The sequence below is a fragment of the Xyrauchen texanus genome, chromosome 14 (assembly GCF_025860055.1).
Source record: "Xyrauchen texanus isolate HMW12.3.18 chromosome 14, RBS_HiC_50CHRs, whole genome shotgun sequence".
Lineage (NCBI taxonomy): Eukaryota > Metazoa > Chordata > Actinopteri > Cypriniformes > Catostomidae > Xyrauchen > Xyrauchen texanus.
The window spans coordinates 9,440,762-9,462,130 of NC_068289.1; the positions used below are offsets into that span (position 1 = coordinate 9,440,762).

The following is a 21,369-nucleotide window of genomic DNA, read 5'->3' on the forward strand; positions in this document are numbered from 1 at the left end:
CTGCACAGCAGTGTCAGGATGTGATCTGTACAGAAGAAATAAGTGAAAATGTGTATTTTCAGTCCTTTTTATATAACCGACATTACTCCAAAATAAAGTAAATACATACACCTTTTGTCAATAGAAAACTGCCATTTGATGCAATAATTAAAATTCTGGGTTTTGTTCTCCCACCACAGCATTGCATACTCAATAGTTCCAGAAGAAACCATTATTAGAGTAAACCAGATTGATGTAGTAATTACAGTGTCTCTGCAGAATGAAATTCATGATTGAAAGGCATGTCAAAATGAAGTGTGCTGAAAGTGGATTTCCATTTACGCCCATGCAGATCGCTTACTCTAGAAGGGGTGGCAAAGTCAAAGCACCTGTAATGAACCCTCAGCTTTAGCTTCTGCAAATTTGTGATTGTGGCAATTACCTTTTATGCTGTTCTCACAAAGGTGGTGATTTTAATTATTAAAAATTTCAACAGAATAGTTTAGAATGTGTCGAATTAAAGCCCTGGCAGTACCGTGCTTTGCGCTTAAAGTTTGGAGAGTTGATGCTAACATGACTCTTCTTGAAGATAGCCTCTCTTTTTAAGGGCAGAATGGCATTTGGTTTTTTTTCATTTACTGGCACCAGGAGTCTTTTCTGTGAGGGCAAACTCTTGAGACTGTTTTCTGCTTTAGATTGCTTTTGATCTGCTTTTATTTATTGTGTGTGCTGTTGGGGACCCAGTGTGTATTTTTAAATTTAAATCAGTTCAAATCTTAAGATTGTTGAACATAGTCTCGGGAATACTGATTGTCATTGGTTAATTGCTAAATTCTGCAGTCAAATGTTTTGGTTAATGATTGCTGAACTATAAAATTTGTATTACATTGAACTGTTTATTTATTAGAAGATTAATGGTGTGTATATATACATATATATATACATGTATATATATATATATATATATATGTATATGTATATATATATATGTATATATGTATATGTATATGTATATATATATATATATATAAATATATATATATATATATATATATATATATATTTTTTTTGCAGTGCTGCCTTTTGCTTATGTATTTCCCTCCGATCTGATTTATTCATACTGGGTTTTATTTTAGCAATAATCCCATACTAGCATAAAAATTATCATAATTTAACTGTTAGAAACACTTTTCAGTTATTTTTTTGTCTCTGTTGCATCATCAATGGACGTGAGACATTTTGAGTGTCAACCAGAGGCAAGTTGCCATTTGAAAATGGACAGCAGTGTCCATCTTTTACATTTCAATGCTCTGTAATACACCATCTGAGAGTGATTACAGCACGGAAGATTCTTGTCCTCCTCCACACACTCGCCCCTCTTTCTTGATTTAGTGGCATATTTGTGAATTGTCCTCAAGTTTCATGGTGCAATGCTGCCCCCTCCTCAGGCTAGAGTAACCAGACTACCAACTAGGTCAGATTAATAGACACAGTGTATCAAGAACAGTCATGCAAAACTGAGGCAACAGCGAGACACAAATGAAGGGAGGGAATGCTGTAATGAAACGTATAATGGTATTATTTGTAAGTGTCTGTGACCTGGCTGCAGTAAATTATCTTTTGCTCTATATCTAACTTCTGTTAACCCGGTTGAAATTACTCATTTATTGGATATTTTCCTTAAGGCAGTTTGATCTATGATTAAGGGGATTTTCAGATTTTGGATGGGCGGTATGGCAAAATCATGTAAAGTTTTTTTTGTGTAATTTCTTTTAAAGAATTGGTCCCATCTGCTTATGCATTAATAGTTGTTTGCTTTAATATCTTGTCAAGACAGCGCAGATTTAATCCTGTCTGTTTACACTCCTAATTCATTTACAGCGGTGTTTACATTAATATTGTCTAAAGAGGGGTATTTTGATTTAAAACCCGTACAGATTTTTTTTTAAATCTTTCTTTTAGTCTTTTTTGTGTTTTTGTTCAAAGGACTTTACGTTTCATATCTTAAGTTTGTATTTTTATACATTTTATTTATCAGAACTTTAATATATTTTGATGTTCCTCTGTTCTGTTGTGACAATAAAAGAAACAAGTTTCTTTTTAAAATGCATTATCATATTATTTTAGTTAAAACTCATAAATAACTACAAATAACTAATGTTAGGGAAATCTGTTAATGTTTTGTTGCGCGTTTCTGAAAAAAAAAATAAATAAATAAATAAAATATCGGCCGACATATCGGTTTATCGGATTTTAAACCCAACAAATATTTGTATCGGTATTGGCCTTCAAAATCCTTTATCGGTCGGGCTCTAGTACATGGTGGCCATAAAGGGATGGACATGGTCAGAAACAATGCTCAGGTAGGCCGTGGCATTTAAACGATGCCCAATTGGCACAAAGGGGCCTAAACTGTGCCAAGAAAACATCCCCCACACCATTACACCACCACCACCAGCCTGCACAGTGACAAGGCATGATGGATCCATGTTCTCATTCTGTTTACACCAAATTCTGACTCTACCATCTGAATGTCTCAACAGAGATCGAGACTCATCAGACCAGGCAACATTTTTCCAGTCTTCAACTGTCCAATTTTGGTGAGCTCTTGCAAATTGTAGCCTCTTTTTCCTATTTGTAGTGAAGATGAGTGGTACCCGGTGGGGTCTTCTGCTGTTGTAGCCCATCCGCCTCAAGGTTGTGCGTGTTGTGGCTTCACAAATGCTTTGCTGCATACCTCGGTTGTAACGAGTGGTTATTTCAGTCAAAGTTGCTCTTCTATCAGCTTGAATCAGTCGGCCCATTCTCCTCTGACCTCTAGCATCAACAAGGTATTTTCGCCCACAGGACTGCTGCATACTGGATGTTTTTCCCTTTTCACACCATTCTTTGTAAACCCTAGAAATGGTTGTGCGTGAAAATCCCAGTAACTGAGCAGATTGTGAAATACTCAGACCGGCCCGTCTGGCACCAACAACCATGCCACGCTCAAAATTGCTTAAATCACCTTTCTTTACCATTCTGACATTCAGTTTGGAGTTCAGGAGATTGTCTTGATCAGGACCACACCCCTAAATGCATTGAAGCAACTGCCATGTGATTGGTTGATTAGATAATTGCATTAATGAGAAATTGAACAGGTGTTCCTAATAATCCTTTAGGTGAGTGTATATAAATATAAAGACAGAACTCCGTTCTATTCCATTCAGCTGTTTTGAAGGCATCCTTGACCATTTTTGCACCGATCTATGCTAGGACCCGTTCCCGTTTTTCGGAAGCGTTTTTTGGATCCTGAAGATGTTTTGACATGCCCCTGACATTTGTGCTTATTTCAGCTACTTACACCATATTAAATTGTAAATGTTTCATTACGCTGTATTCAGTACAAATTGTGCTAAAATAATATGTGAGCAACATGTACACATTTGCATTTGAGAAAATCTCATTTAAACTTGCCAAGAAAAGTATAAATATATTAAAGTTTGTATTTTTATACATTTTATTTATCAGAACTTTAATATATTTTATAACAACCAAATCAAAGTTACCAGTATTAAAAGACTTGGTATAGCTTCATAAATATAACTTTAAACTATACTACTTATAAATTGCTAACAGTATATATGAGGTAGTGTACTGAATCAGTCAATCCTCAATAGCTCCAGTCCAGCAGAGGCAGGTTGTAGTACAAGAAGCAAAGTTTCTCTGCATTATCTCCTTTCAAAGAGCTTCGCCTATCCTCATAAATATTCCCTATGGTGCTGAACACTCTTTCGCTCGCCACAGAGGAGGGTGGACAGGAGAGGTACTGCCTTGCCAAAACTGACAGTCTGGTGAAACGGTTGGTGTTGTGTTTCATTACAAAAAATAATGATGACATTATTACTAGATATATCATCATAATTTTATATTATCATTAAACAAGATAAAGGTCATTCCTAAATGTTCGTGTGCGTGTATTGTAATAATTAGTCCCACTCCCTACATTGCCTTATAAGCTACCTTATAATTACAATGTCAGCTTGCTTATCCCTTTACCTGCACTTTTTAAATTCTTTCCATCAAGCTACATCAAACCATTTTCAATCATCAGTTGCTGCCTGCCTTCTAAAACCTATTATTTAGCGATTCTAAATCCATTATGTGACTCGTTAATGCTGCGGCTGAACGACAGTCTGCAACGCACACTTGGCGTCGTTGGATTCACACACATCATGTAAAAGAAAAGCTAAATTTGTCTTTTATGCACAAGATACGTTTGATACTTTTTCTCTGTCTAAATGTTCACTCCTCGCAAGTCTAACTTACATTTTACAATGCAGGGACTGTAACTAGAGATATGCTAGTTATAAATACAGTAATAATCATTACTTTATTTAGGCAGAAAAAGTTCGTTGTGGTTTCCAAGCTCATTAATGTTAACGTTAGTGGTCTTCCACTGATGATAGTGGCATTAGCTAGCTTTGTGGTTGGCTAGTCTATGATGAGCCATAATTTAGCAATGGATAACGTCATACTGCAAATTGTAAAACATACATTTTCAATATAACAGGCCAAGGAGAGATGATACGTCTCATTGCTATAACTGTCACAGCTATTAAAGAAATACTTCAGTCACATCGTCAAAAGTTAAAAGGACAGTCAGTCAACTACACTGTAACAACGTAACGTAATTATTACTAGCTAATTCCGCTTCACTCTCGGCTTATTTAACAGCAGCAAAACTGGACATGATAGTCACAAATTTTGTCATGCTTATTTGAGTTAAGAGAACTGATGGGGATGTTCTTTTAATTGTTATTCAAGCAATGTATGTGACCAACTCACCATGGCATGAACACACTTCACCGATGATCTCACTCGCGGATAACTGATTCTCTCTGCCCGACTCTGGCTGGATCAGCAGATTGCAGGATGTGTGGCGCGTTATACACAAGTGTTGCCAACAGGGACTGTGTAGAGTGCCCTCTGGTGGACAAACTATACAACTCCAACACTCATGACATGGCTGAAGGGTGTTTTGTCCGTTTTTTTTTTTTTTAAATATTAATTTATCGGCCATTATAAACACTGATACCGATAGTTTGGGAAATGCCTAATATCGGCCTGCCGATAAATCGGTCGAGCTCTACCATGTACCCATCCTCTGATGGCTACTTCCAGCAGGATAATGCATCATGTCACAAAGCTCGAATCATTTCAAATTGGTTTCTTGAACATGACAATGAGTTCACTGTACACAGTCACCAGATCTCAACCCAATAGAGCATCTTTGGGATGTGGTGGAACGGGAGCTTCGTGCCCTGGATGTGCATCCCACAAATCTCCATCAACTGCAAGATGCTATCCTATCAATATGGGCCAACATTTCTAAAGAATGCTTTCAGCACCTTGTTGAATCAATGCCACGTGGAATTAAGGCAGTTCTGAAGGCGAAAGGGGGTCAAACACAGTATTAGTATGGTGTTCCTAATAATCCTTTAGGTGAGTGTATATATCTCTTGAAATTATGTATTTTAAAGGCAGTGTGAGATGTATGGTAATGGTCAAAGCTTTTCTTCTAGTTTAGGTTTATGTAGAAAAACATTTAAATTCAGATTGGTATAAAAAGGTGTCCTGTGTAAGTCCCTTTTATAAGTGTAGATGAATCTCTCATGACAGGCCATTCTCTCTCCTCTTTACCTGTGTGACTGACTGAGTACCAATGGGAGGGGCCAAAGGGTGCTATGACAAAAAATAGGCATTTGTCTTGTTGTCATTTGCAGATGATGTCAGAAGTTTCACACATTTCAAACAAGCCATTTCAACAGTCTGATTTAAGTAATAAAAAAAAAAAATTTCCTTAATAGAATAGAAGCTTTTAAGTTCTGTCCTGAAACTCGCACACTGGTCCTGGGCAAGTGGGCCTTCCTTATTGTCGAGTTCTACATAACCATGTAGTCTATTTTTGATAATCCCCTCATGATCTTCCACCACAAGTGTTTGTCAAATTGGGGTAATGGTTTTGCTTTTATAAGGAGAGTGTTGTGTGTTTGCATTTGGTGTGAATATATTTATAATCGTTGGCCAGTCTGTCTGCTTGTGCATAGCACAGGTCATACCATCATCATCTTCCAAGTTATTTATCAGAGTTTAATGATGCTTCATTAAATCATTGTTTCCTAGACAACAGAAGCATTCATTATACCCAGACAACCATTAGAACCTCAGAAAATTTGTTCCACTGAAGCAGTTTTTGTCATTTTTCCCTGTCTTAAAATCTGCTTGGTTTTCCCCAGGATTCCAGTCATTTCAAATGACCGAGATCACCCATATACTTTAACTGCTGAAAATTGCTTGCCATATTCAGTGCCTGCATAACTTTATGCAAGGGAGTCTTCTAGACCAGCACTTGTTTTTTTTTTTTTTTTTTTTAATGTGGTTTGTGTACTGACAGGCAGCATTTATGATGACAGGATCCAGAGTTACCTGCAGAACCAGGAGAGCATCCGACTGGAGGCAGATACTCATTCTTATCTTCTGTGTTCATATGCTGGTGAAGATGAAAGGACGATGAGTCTCTGTGTAGGAGGAGAGATGGTGTGGGCTGCTTTATTTTCAGTTTCGTCTTCTACATCTGTGATGCATCCTCGACTACATGTTCACACGACAACACCACTTTTAAACTGTAGATTGGCAGAAGGCAAGATACTATTTGAAATAGGAGTAAGTAGTTAAACAACAGTCAAGAGTTGATTTAATCGATTCATTTTTTGGGGGGGCTATTTACACTTCATTTCATTCAAAGTATCGATTTGTAAAAAACATAATGGACTTCTTGGTGCAACTTGAAAAGAAATGTGCCAGGAGCGTGTTTGATTATTGATTGTAAGAAAGGCCAAATTATTCTTTGGGTTTCCTTGTGCCGCTAGTCTCATGCTCACTTTGTGTGACACAAATGTTGTTATTAGCACAGTATGATTGGACCATCCATGTCTATGCACGTAATGGATTCATGCCCCTGGCTTTGAATGTTCCCCACCATTGGGGATGGAAATACATTCAGCTGAGCAGTGATTGGTGTCATCAGTATTGTGCAATTACCCATGAGCCCTGCCTTTTTGTGTGTGATTTTATAAAGGTCTGACTTTCAGGGAGGGATTGGTTGTAAAATACCTGCTCTTCTATTCTGCAGTGCTGTTCTCATTTCAGAAAAAAGAGCCCAAACAATGCAGTGATTGGTCATGGAGAGGGTGAGGTCCTGCTCTGATCAGTTTCAGTTCTTTGGAGGGGTCAAGGATGGCCTATGTTATTAGCTAACAGCTGTTTGAGTCTGGTGTAAATTCTTTCCTCTCTTCAAATAATTGCCTTCCTAGCATATCAATGTTTATCATTACTTTCTAATCATTGTATATAGCCCATATTCTCATATATTATTTAAGCAATATCACACTTGCAATCGTGCGATATGGCCCTAAATCAGCACTGCTGTGATTGGCCCTAAATCAGCACTGCTGTGATCACATGTATTCACAGCAGTGCTGATTTAGGGCCATATAGCACGATTGCAAGTGTGATATTGCTTATAGACAACAGTTCAATGAAAAACTGAGAGTGGTCATAAACGCATTTGTGCATGGAACTACTTTATTACACTGCATATCAGAATCTGCCGGTGTGTGTGCGACGCAGCGTGTGCAATCACCTGTTGCCACTCCCAAGCAGAGGTGCTGTCAGCTTTTGGATTATCAGCTTTCTCAGTGGAAAAAAGGGTCCAAGCGGGGGTATTTCTACCCATTTCGCAGTAGGTGGTGCACAAGAGTCGATCACTATTAAAAACCGCAATGTCCTCCGCCATTTTAAACAGCACCCATTGTGTAATCAGTCTGTTGTGTCTCTCAACTGTGATAAGACGTAATGCTGAAGTTGTTAGTTTAAAGCTATTTCCTAGCTTTAGTAATACAAGCAATCACTAAGAGCTGTTCTATGTAAACTATGACTGATGTGGATTCACGTCACCAAACTGGCTCATATTACAAAAAAAAAAAAAAAAAAAAAAGACAAACATTAGCTTTTAACACATCTGTACTAGTTTAGAATGCCATGAACACAAGCAGAGTGATACACACACACACACACACACAGACACACAGTGAAGCATTGGAGTGCTGATGATGTGAGACAGTCAGTGCTCGTGGAGCTTCTCTCGTCCATTCAGATTCGAGGACCTGCGGCCGAATCACAGCAGTGCTGATGTAGGGCAATATCACACTCATGCTCATGTGATATCGCTTAAAAAAATAAAATAAATAAATAAATATATATTACACAATTATAATTTATTTATCTATATATCATAAAGCAGTCCTGTCCACTTGTAGAGTCATTCCACCCAGCCCTAGGGGGCCCTCTGAGTTCAAGCAAAGGTCAAATGTAGATCTTTGTGTGTGTGTGGTTGCAGGATTGGGCATTTTATCCTCCAAATTTAAATATAAATAATAAGACCTTCGTTTCATAAGATGAAATTTAGTTTTTTTTATCTAATTTAAAAAATGTTTTAAAATCTAATTCCATTTTTTATATTAATTTCAAACTATGCTGGAATGTTAATGTTTTAATTTCTCTGTGATTTGCTGTCAGGGTTTTTTTTTTTTCTGTTGCTGTGATCACCCGAGCATCTCAAGTTTTCTGTCTTCATGAGCAGTGAATCACAGCATATGTGGGTTTTTTTTTTTTTTTCTCTCTCATTGGTTGAGAAGGATCAGGTCTGTGAGGCAATGCTCTCTCTCCTCCCCCTCTTGTATCAGTACAGAAGCAGCTGTGATGTCATCAGTGTGGGTCAGTGTTCTTCACAGTGCAATGCACAATGTCTGCATATTAGTGTCAGTGTGTCACTCTGTGTCCTGGTGAGGAGAGTCCTTCCTGCAAGGCCTTCCTATCCTACATGTCTGCCTACTGCAAGCCCATGGCCCATAGATAGATGCTGTCTTTAGGGCCTGCAGCATTGCCTATGCATGCAATAAATGCACACAGTGGTTTTGAAAATTTGAAAGTGAGTGCATAATTGCGAAATTATTGATTTCTTCTTTCTTATTTGTGTCACATGAATGGCTTCTTTTGATTTGTAAACTGCTCTGCTTTAGTTCAGCATAAGATGTATTAAAAAGATCCCACTCCCAAGTCTAAATTAAAATTTCACCCATTTTATTTTCCACCCAGACAAAAATCTTATCAAAAATGTCACGACTCAATTTGAGGTATAATTTATGCTCCTAGTACAAATTATCTGGTTTTAAAGCCATTGAAAATGCAGATAAACACACCTGTTCTTTGACAGGGCTTAAACTTGGCCTTTTTATGGTTGCAAAGTCTTTCTAGCAAGTCAGTCCATTAGTGGCCATCTTTGGAATGCTCTCGGGCTGGTATTTCAAGTCACAAAAGTGCAGCTCCTATTAGGGTTGTGCCGATGGACGATATCATCGTCTATCGTGATGGCTGACCAACATCACGATGTAGAGCCACCATCGTGATGCCACGCCCCCTTTTGTGAGTCTTGCTAGTGTGACTCACTAATCCTAGTCTCTTCTATAGTTAACCTAAAAACTTTGCAGGGATTGCTCTGTAAATTAAATTGAGAATATAACTAATGCATATATGCTATTTTAAATACTGTATATGCCAGAGACGTGACGTGTTAGTCTGTGAAAATACCGTGTCAGGCAGGCTACACAAATATTGATCTTGACATTGTTAGCTTCTTGTCTTTTTTTTACATGTCTTACACTGTACATTTAGATTAAAATATTTTATGTTGTAGGCTACAAGAAAATAGCCTTTATTAATTAATTGTTTGTAGTTAGTGTCTCAGAAAATCTTGCTCATTGTCACATAGCTCTTGTATACACTGAAGCGGCAGTTTAAGATAAATCCAGACCAGCGAACGTCAAATAACTTTTGTCTGGTTAATACTTTTAAAGAAAAATTTCCTTGGCCATAAATCCATAATGTCAAATCAAATTAAAGAAACGAGGTGAATATGAATAACACACATTTATTAAAACATAGAAGAACAACAAATAAAGAACAGGAAAACGGAACAACACTCAGACCGAAACTCGGCATTAACATTTCTCTTATAATTAGCAGCACAATTAACATCAGCACAGGCTACAAATTAAATTATGTTATTGAAATATTGTAAAGTGGTCATATGAACTACACAAATGAACGTTTAAAAAATAATATGCAAAATCGAATCGCTCCGCAACGGATGGCGAAAAATGCGTAAAGAAGTCTAATATCTTTCACCATAGACCATGTTTAAATTTCGATGTTTCTGGCCAGAAATACCAACATATTCACTTTATCTGGTTTTAATAAGCTGCGGATTGGAGTAACTACACTACCCGATCTGCTGAAGACCCACTCCGATGGAGGACTGGTAGCACATATGCACAGATATTTCCGTGCTAATCTTGCCATGAACGGAAACCTTTTGTCGTTCATTTTCCACCAAGTCAGCGGGTCCTCTTCCCCATCAATGGCCATTTCCTGCAGGTACATGGTCATTTGTGCCTCGACCTTTTGCTCATCAGTGAGTAAAATAACGAAATTATAGTTTTTAAGTGGAAAATAGTATTTATGTAAAGAGCTATATTAAAATAAAAAGTGCACAACTCTTCTTAAGTGAAAGCTAAAACAAAAAGAATGCTTCACGTGTCGTGCAACCTACTGATAAAGCGCCGACGAGTCATTAGTTGGGTTAGTGAAATAACGAAATTATAATTTTTGAAAATTATATGAAATTATATAACCCCCCCACCCCACCGATGATATCATCGTCCATCGCGATGTTTTACTGTCAACATCGTCAACTGCCAAGTTAGGGGACATCGCCCAACCCTAGCTCCTATCTGCTTGAATGGGGAAAGAACGAAATCTCAAAAACAGTTGGTCATGATTATGTCCAAAGAACGTATTTCAATTATACATTGAAATCGGACAACACTGGAATCATAAATGATTGTTCTTTACCTCAGATTACACAAACCTTAATTTTTGTGTCAATCAACACATTCTCGAGTTGATTGACAGGCAATGTCTGTAAGGCGGGACTTCCTTTCTACATCCGTTGGGCTTTCCAATGTCTCTGATTAATTTTATTTAAATTGTCCCAACTCTGCTAAATAGTCTTTGGCCCCGTTCACACATGCAGTGACTTTTTCGCTTGTCACCAGTGGGCGTTTCTACTGCTGTTGCTCTAATGTATTAACGTCTGGCCATATCTTTTAGAAAATCTGATTGCAGGTGATACATTGCCAGTAAAACATTTTGAATTTGACAAATAATTATTTTGTTTAAAATGCACACTGATGGGGAAAGTGTATTTTATATAAACTATAGCAGTGCATTAAATCATTAACAAGCTGAACGGGAAAGGATGAACGAGCTATCAATATATGATATCAAACCACTCGGACTGCTGACAGTTTGTTTTCTACACATCAGATTTAATTATATCCATGTATGTGGTTACAGACAAATCATAGAACTTTTAAAATCACTCACAGAAACTTCAACCTCTCCGTCTTGCCAGCACTGTATGTCATCATATCAGTGGAGACAGATGACGTGAGCTCCTATTGGTAGTCATTCCTCATTTGAATTGGGTAACTTTTTTTTTTTTTTCTTTCTAAAGTTGATGGTCACGCCCACATCTAGTCGTCAATGGTTGCTGTTGCTCTTTTTGCCGAAGTCGCCAGCTCTCATTGAAAATGTGTGAACAGGACTTTAGGCTAATTAAATGTAGCTCAATTAAATGTATAAATCTAACTATATTACTTGGTGGATGTGTTTTTGTAAACTTTCTAAATAGACGTCTTTGACAATTGTGGCAAGTTGTGTGAAGGAGTGTCATGTTTTTTAGACGCTGTGTTGAGACACATGCATTCTGTTCTATTCGTTGGTGAAACAAGTTAGACACCTATTTTTTTTTTTTTTTTGGTGCAAGAACGTGTTTTGTCTGAATGACCCTTTAGGTTCCACAATGATCTGTTGTCATAAATTTACATTTGTTACAGTGGTCTGCCATCTACAATATTGAGCACAGTCAGAAGTATGTTAGAGGTGACTGTTCACTCATGGCACTGCCCTGGGTTAAATACAGGAATTGTTTATACACAAACTCATACACTTTTTCTCTGTCAGTTTGGGGATCAAAGTCTGTGACTAAAGCATGTGTCTGTGCAGTCTGTTTTCACAGAAGAAGAAATGCTGAGATCTTGACATTCCACACACTCTGCTGGCCCATTCAAATGTCCAGTTGATACATTAATTGGCCTGTGCCAGCAGTTCAGGTCTCTGGAGACCTCAGAGCAATGGACCGATTTAATGCAACCTTTACAATCAACCTTTACAATCTTCTACAGAATTTACAGTAGGGATTGGCACGAGTACTCTGAAGTGACGGCAATGATGGATCATGAAAACGATGATCAATGATGATCACATTTCAAATTCAAAGAGGGGCCTTATTTTTAATTTTGAAATTGATTATGCCATGATTTTAGGTGGTACCTTGCGATCTGAAACTGCAAAAAGAAAATGCTTTCAAAATCTAGCTTCAAACTAGATTTAAAACATTTGTAATTTTAACAACTTTATTTATCAATGACCCTACTGTTTTATTTCTCCATTAGTCTCCAGACAAGCACATCGCTCTAGAGGAAACCAAGAACTACACAACTCAGTCCCTGGCCAGCGTAGCCTACCTGATCAACACACTCGCCAACAATGTGCTGCAAATGCTTGATATCCAGGCGTCCCAGCTACGTCGCATGGAGTCCTCCATCAACCACATCTCTCAGGTAACCTAGCCACACACCACACTCATTAATACAGTCTTACACTATGGGATCTATTTACTGAAGGGGATACAAGTTTTAAGAGTCTGTATTATTTTCCATTTATCAACATTAGTCCTATCACCTCCCAACAAAGGTGAACTGTAACAACTCTAAAAAACAGATTGGAGGATCCACATTCAAATTTGTTAATGTACACCTGTTAATCAGTCTTTATAAATATAATCTACAGTTAAGGAGGATGCACTCAATTTTACCAGGAAGCCTGGAAGGGTTTACTTTCGTCAAAATAATTTCTATGTAAGATTATATATGCAGAAGTATTGAAACAACCTTTATCTGGATCTAGGAAAAACCCAGCCTTTCAGTTTGGAATGTTTCCACGTCATAAATTACCGGCCTCCCAACAAGAACCCTCACCCAGTTAAAGCAGACTTTTCTTCTCTGCAAGGTTACCATCAGATTTGCACAACTCTTTAAGACATTTTATCTTAATCTAGCCTTGTTAGATAATGCTGAAAATCACTTTGAACTGTGGTAACGTTAGTATAACTTACAAATTAATGATTAGAGCCTTATGTACCTCTTTCAAACTTTGCAATCACTTATTATTGATAAATATAATCTTTAATTTTGTATGATTTATCTCATTCTACTAAGAATGGTGACTAATAAGCTTGATTTAAATTAACTTGTTAGAATGCAATGTGTAAAACCAATATGATTTTGTAACCAGAGATTTTCACGTTTTATTACCTACACGTATAACATCCATAAAAACATGTCATGTTTAGTATGTAAACATTTGTTTGTGTATGAAGAAAAATGTAAATTTTTATAAGCGCTTTTCAGCTCTGTATGTACAAACAATGCAAGTGAATGGGTGCCACAAGACATATTTAGGCAGCTGTAATCCACACTACTTCACTCGATCATTTAATGTGTTCTGAAGCAAATCAATAGGTTTGTGTAAAAAATAAATTGATAATTAAAACCTTGATTTACAAATGCTTCCCGATAGCAGTGGACACATTACGGAGCTGTTGCTTGACAAGTATGATGGCGTGTTGGAAGCGCACGCTTGGTTTACAACCGGGGAACAAGGGTCACGCTAGAGTTGGGTCATTTCAAACATTGCTGGCCGGAAGTAGCGATTTAAAATAAAAAACTTTTTTTAATTATCGATTTGGTTTTTACACAGACCTAGCGATTTTGCTTCAGAAGACGTTCATTGATCTACTGGAGTCATGTGGATTACTTTTATGCTGCCTAAATATGCTTTTTGGACAAAAATGCACCCATTCACATGCATCGTATGGACCTACAGAGCTGAAATGTGCTTAAAAATCTTTGATTAACAAATTCTTTAACTTTGCGCAAATGCACAGGCTTGCTGCTACTGCTATAAGATACTGTAGCTGCTCCAGTAGTTTACCCATTGTCTTTAAATTCCTTCAGACTCGTTATACTAATGCAGGTATCATCTGACCTCTTCATATACTGTTGTTGTTTGCTGCTTCGTTTCCTGTTGTTTACCGGCTATTACATATAGTGCGTTTTTGGGAAGGCAACGGCTCAACTGTGAATGTTGCTGCCTTGTGGTCCCACTAATTAATGCAAATAATTACAGGTTACTTTAGGCTTAAGAGGAAGCTTTAAAACATTTTTAACTTTATACTCTCTCACTCCATCGCTTCCTGTTTTCTCTCTCCTGTCCACTGCAGTCGTCTGTTGGCTAACTCAGCTGTTTAAATTGCTGTTGTGCTCGAATGCTGTCACTTAATGCTGAAAATAATTTGGATTTGTTTGATGCAGCAGCAGAGGATGATCTCCCCTTATGTTTTTAATTTAATTTAGCAGCTGTCAACCGCATGTGCTGTAAAGACATTAAACACTATCACAGCATCTCGAAGTAATCGGTCGTCCTCTCCTTGTGAAATGCTTTTGACACGATCCTCTCCCAAATTGCCATGTGAAATTAAACTGAACTCAACTGATAGGGATTTACAGGCTCACATCTTTACTCTTTTGTTAAGACTTTTGTTAAAAAAAAAGAATCTTCACTTTTTTACTTAAGTCCATTATGTTGGTCAAGGGTTCTTGACCCAAAAACAAATGTTCCACCATCTCTTTGACCTTTACATAGTGTCCTAACAAGGCAAAGATTCCAGCATCAGCTAATTTGTCATGTTGGGCAGCAGTTTCATGATCAATATGGACAGACAATCACCATATGGAGGAACAAGATTTTGGACTAATGGGATTTCACTGTGGGTGGCGCTACCTAGTGCAACTCCCTTAACAGTGTTAAAATCATCTGTTCTTTTCATTAATTCAGATCAATTCGTCACAGACTTGTGAACCTGTTTGTCCAATCCAAAGTGTTTACTTGGATAGACAACATATGGATGGAAAGGTCATGGAAACTTGGAATTGTGAGTAATGTGGAAATTTGTCAATTGGGGAAACCCATTTAATTTTTTTTTTTTTTTCTTCTGTTACCCAAATCCAGACAGTGGACATCCATAAAGAAAAAGTGGCAAGGCGGGAGATTGGTATTCTCACAACCAATAAGAACACCTTCCGCACCCATAAAATCATTGCTCCAGCCAATCCTGAGAGGCCCGTGCGGTACATTCGCAAATCTATCGACTACAGCGTCATGGACGATATCGGTCATGGTGTGAAGGTAGGATACAGGCTTCTCATAATCTCTGGCACTGCTACTTTAGACCGTACACGGAGGCTTTGCATTTTGGAACATTTTATTTTTCAAATAGCATTGGTGTTTTGCTTTTAACTAACATGTCTGTATGTGATGTGGGTTTTCTATGTCTCTAAAATCTGTCACTAACTTCTGTGCTTCCTCCTCACCTTGTTTTCTGCTTCGTTCTTGGTATAAGTGGTTGCTTAGATTTAAGGTAAGGGCTTTTACAGCCGTCTCATGATCTGGTGAGATGAATGGAAAAGGAATAAGGTATGATTCCTTTGTTATGACCTAAATATACTGCTTGACAATATTGATCATTGGTATTTGATTCATTGAGTTTATATTTTTGTACTGACATTTTACAAAAAATTAAATACTAGCCAATGTTAATTGGGAAACCTGTTTATTGGTCGACGTAAAGATTGTTTTTTTTAAAAAAAAAAATCTTTTTTTAAGCTTTGATTTTAACAGATATTTTTTGCTGTTGCGCATTTAAGACACTCTTAGCATGTTCTGTGCTCTGGTCATTACACAATGGATTTAAGTTTGCTTGCATATCTAATTCATTTTTTATTACTCATCCATCAGTAATGGCCTTTTTGCAAATCCTGCATTACATTGTGATGGATAAAAAATAAAAAAAAATTCACATTGAAGTCACATTAAGATCAGAATGAATGATTCTGTATCTGGTAAAAAAAATAAATAAATAAAAAAAAAAAAAAGCTTTAGTCACAGAATATTTAGTTAGGCTTATGCTACACGTATTACTTTTAGTTCTTCAGGTGTTTAGGAATAAAAGCCTCTATCCTGCTTTCTCCTTATTTACCTCATATTTGTGTATTAACACACATCGGAAGGCTACAGAAGTTCAGAATGAGTCCTTTTGGCAGCTTTGTTTCAATGAATGGAAAGTTGTTGTATGTTTTCATTAACTGCGTTTCCATCCAAGTATTTTTTGCAGAAAAAGTTTAGCGCATCAAAATAAAGATGATGGAAATGCACATTATCATTCAAATGTCGACATAATATTTTTCTGTTAACTCAAGCGCATAAACTCCGTCGATACATCAAACGACGCGAAAAACTTGTTTGGAAACCCTTTTTGTCAATAAAATTGGCATTAATGCAAAAATAGTGTCGCATGCAGTTTTTTCCCCCAAACGTTAGCCTGTTAATCACGACGACAGTATTGAAAGCCAATTTATTGTACATGATTATGGATTGATCTTTATGGCATATAGAGCCGATCTGCAAACGTGACACTTCCAGGAGTGCCAACACAAATATCTCGTGCATATTGAACAAATGAATGGCCACTGTCTGCGATATGCGCAACATCAGGACCATATTACAGTCCTATCAGAAGGGCAACCGTTGCCTTTTGATTGCAACTCTTCTGATTGCTTTTATTTTTTTAATTAAAATGATAGTAAACAGTCTAATTTCAATGAATTGTCTCAATAATCTCCCCATTTTACCCAAACTTCAGAGGAAAACAATTGGGGACATCTGGGAGGCGAATTGGCAATAAACACACATTTCTGAATGGAAACTGCTTCAGGGCAGATTTCTTTTGCACTAAACCAAAACCTATGTGACACATTGTGTTTTTTTTAGACATGACGTCATCATGCACACCCTTTTTATTGATAAAAGGCCATTTTAATGGAAATGGGCAGAAGGCGGCAAATCGCATTTTCACTTTGACGACAACAAAATGGCACGAAAGGTGGATTGAAACTAGGCTATTGTATTTGAATAAATAATTTTTTTTATCCCTTTTAAGATAAATCAAGCAAGGAATGTACAGTATATTTACATTTTTGATAGTCAACAATGTGGAACAACCATTTGGAAATCATTCCTGTTTCTACTTTCATTCTTATCATATTGCTTTTTGTATTTTATCATTGCTGCATATTGCTAAAAACATTTGTGTGCATGCATGCTTGTTCTGTTTGTGTGTTTAAGTGAGATACAGTTAACCTGGCACAGGTATCTCTGTCTCTCTGCTTTGTTTTCTGTCAACTAAGTGAGATAGATAGTTAACTTGGCACAGATCTCTCTCTCTCTCTCTCTCTCTCTCTCTCTACTCTCTCTCTCTGTCTTACTCTCTGTGGCTGTAAATTCAGATGGCATTGTCAAGCCATTATCAACTTTTGGTGCTTTTTTTTTTTTTTCTTCTCTCCTTTCTATGGAATCAATATGGTATTGCTTTTAGAGCTGTTGTTGTCATTCTCACAGGTCAGTAACCACAATATGAAAATGGGCAGCCTTCCTCGTACCACACCTCCCACACAGAAACCACCCAGCCCCCCAATGCCAGGAAAGGGCACCATAGGGTATGTATATGAATGAAGCCTTGTATCATTAAGGGGAGAGAAACTGTTAAACGAAACATACAGTGAACGATTCCTAGCCAAAAATCTCAGTGTTTGTACTCCCAATTTCTTTAATGTACCGCAGACATGGTATTTTGATCAAAAAAAGCATCTTTTCATTAATCTGATGGTAAGATAATTTTTTGTAGATAAGTGAATGGAACGGCTTAATATACATTACCAACCAAACATTAGGACAAACCAGCTTTAGTCATCAAAACTGTAAAATGCCAGTGGAAGTATGTTACATAGTGACCAAAAATAAATTTAATAAAAACTATTTTATATTGGCCATCCTTTTTCTTTTTTTGTCCATACTTGACATTCTTTCAATCAACTTCATTAGATGCCATGTGGGATGCTTTTTCAACAGGACTGGAGTTCTTGAGTATGCTGTGGAGTTATTAACAGCTTTTCCTTCATTATACCATCCACCTCTTCCATTTCAATAACACATTTTTATTGAAATGTCAGCGCAAGGTTTCCATTTCCTAGTTAAACCCCGTTTTTCAGTCTAGGACATACAGTTAATGTGACGTGTCTGTGGTTGACTTTAGGGGCACATGAGCGTGCCATGATTTTAGTTCTCAGGGACAATTCAGATAAGGTTCCACACTACCCTTCACACATGTGTAAGTTTCCTTTATGCCAGTGAAGAGACTGATTTACATTTGGGGTCAGAAATTATGCATGTTAAATGTGCTTTGGCATTTAAAATTTGGAGAAAAAGTGTGAAACCGTGATTATGGAACGCATCAGATAAGCTTGGTCTCAAAGCATTTACTCAGTCTTTTAAGTATGGCCATTATTGAGTAAGCAAGAGCTCTGTTTATGAGGACAGAGTGTGTGTCCTTCCCTGTTTACTGAACACTAGCTGGGCAGTTTGGCTCTCTTCTGGTTTCCTGTGTCCCCCTGTATTGGCTGGTCATTGCAGGCCAGATTGTGTGCTGCTTTAGAGGACTGATCAGCAATATCACTATAGTTCATTCACTCATTAAACACCCTGGGTGTGTATTCAATGACAAATTGTTACTTTTGCATACCCCCTCTCTAACGCATAGATAAAGTTCACACAATGTAATTTGAAAATATGTGTATTTAACACATTTATCTTTGTAAATCAACTCCCTTATAATAAACATGTTATATGTGTACATGTTTTGAACATGTTATATTAATCATATACATATGAATAAATGGCTTACCGATTGAGATGGGAATGCTAGATATAATATAACTGCATAACTTGAAAATTCCCCCCTCATTCCTGGAATTGCGCATCATTGCAGATACGGCATTGCCAGCCAAATTCGAGCATTGCGGTGAAATATCTGTGCAATTGCGTGGTCAACTCAAGGTGCTTTTTTTATGTCACATCTAACACAGTTTAAACTGAAAAAACATCATGCAACGATGTAAAAACAGGTCTCCAACATGTGAGCAAATGTGAGTTAAAATTGCTGCCTGTGAAATGTGGAAAATTATTTGGTGGTGCTGCATGTCTGTCACCTGTCATCAAAGCTTTTGAACTTCTACTATCAGAATAAAAACTCCCCATGCATCTAACCTTAAATCCAAATTCCGTTTTAAACTGGGGGGGGGGGGTGCGAGTCTGGTAAAACAGTGAAGTATTTGACTTGCTATCACTAGGCTACGTCACCTAGCGCTGGGCTGGCGAAAAAAGATACTTGTGTGACACGACACATGAGTAGATGCCGTTTTTTAACCGCTAAAGAGAGGGTTATTTCATTGCATATTTTTCTGATCTTTGACACAACCATTTTGGTTTTTCTACACTAGAGGGCACACAAAATAATTTTTGCCAGTGAGGAATACATGAACTGGGTTTGAATGTTATTTTAGACTGATGAAATTGAAAGAACAGTAAATCTCAATGTTATTCGCGTACCCCCATTGTCACCTCACTTACCCCCAGGGGTACCCCAGTTTGGGAAACACTGCTTTCATGGTATTTAAGCACATTTCCCCCAAATTCTCATTACTGTAATGCAAAGCCACTGCTCAAATCTTACTGTTCCTAAAATACCTAATTTGTTATGCAGAATCTTTATTTGTATTGTCTCCTTTTCATTTTAGGGTGAAAAGTGACCTAGTCATGTTTTCGTGTCTAGTTCTTAGTATCTTCTCTGTGAGGATGTCTGCTGTTCTGTCTTTTCTGTTTTTTGTTTGTTTTATTTCAAATATTTGTTTATGGCTGAGCCATAACATCATAATCACTGAAGGGGCCTCCATTTTACAATAGTGGTGATATGGTCACAATAGTGAACTCATATATATATATATATATATATATATATATATATATATATATATATTTTATTATTATAAAGTTTGGTTCCCCTATATCCTGAATATGTGGTTACATCCGTGGTTTATGGCATACCTGAGAAGCACAGCTTTATAGTAAAGCTAAAGTGTCTAATGTGTCATTCAGAAGGAAGTCAAGCTTGAGTATTTAGGTTTCTTTTTAAGTTTGACACTTCCAAAATCTTTTCAGGTCAAAGTTATTTTTTTACTTTTAAGTTGAAGAGACTTGTTTAGTTGATTTTAAATGACGATTAATTGGGATGCACCGATGTATTGGTTGCTGATATTTATCAGCCAATTATTGACAAATTAAAACCAATGGCATATCGCTTGTAAAAGAAAAATTCTGCTATAAATAACTGATTTATTTATAATTAATTAATAACACACTTTGTAAAAACTGTGAATTCAAATGCACAATCCAGAAGTAATAGCCACAATATGTAGAAGGGTTTGTACTCCTATGTACATGTAATATTTTTTTCTTGTTCTCACGATAATGTGGAAAATAACAGCATAAACGGATGTGATAGTTGCAAAAATGGCACTTACCTATGGGCTACATGAGAGAAACCATCTAAAGTGCTTTGAAACCTGAGACATTGTTATGATATCCATTAATGCTGCATGATTGATTGAATTAAGATTGAAATCACAATATGGCTTTGCATGGTAACTAAACCTTAAGGCTTCATTTTGAAATATAGTCTACATTCAGCCCTTTAGTTAGCACTGTGTGAGCTAGTGGCGCCCTCTAACAGTCTAGACGGGATTATCCATTATACCACTTACACTGATGAGCCAAAACATTATGACCACTCGCTGGTGAAGCGAATATCATTGATTATCACATAACAAGGCCACATGTCAAGGTAGATTAGATGGTAAGCAAACAATCAGTTCTTGTAGTCAACATATTGAATGCAGGAGAAATGGACAGGAGTAAAGATCTGCATGAGGGTAACGAAGGCCATCCCATCTTGTCTGAACTGACAGAAGGTCTACTGTGGCACAAGTCACAGAAAATTTGAATGGGGGTTACGAGAGGAATGTGTCACATTACAAAGTGCATCGCACCCTGCTGCGTATGGGGCTGCACAGCCACAGACAGGTCAGAGTGCCCATG

General features: G+C 37.2%; 1 protein-coding gene across 11 annotated transcripts in view; it reads left to right on the forward strand.

Annotated features, from left to right (window-relative positions):
* Positions 1–21,369, forward strand: part of abi2a (abl-interactor 2a) — a 53,227-nt gene that overhangs the window by 14,470 nt on the left and 17,388 nt on the right. For 6 of the 11 annotated variants that reach the window (XM_052143005.1, XM_052143004.1, XM_052143002.1 and 3 more), the window contains exons 2-4: positions 12,657–12,824; positions 15,334–15,510; positions 17,779–17,876. In XM_052143005.1, coding sequence (XP_051998965.1) covers positions 12,657–12,824; positions 15,334–15,510; positions 17,779–17,876 — 443 coding nt within the window. Of the gene's footprint in view, positions 1–12,656; positions 12,825–15,333; positions 15,511–15,724; positions 15,743–17,778; positions 17,877–21,369 lie in introns of all 11 variants that reach the window. The other 5 variants (XM_052143003.1, XM_052143000.1, XM_052142999.1 and 2 more) reach the window with 1 other exon arrangement.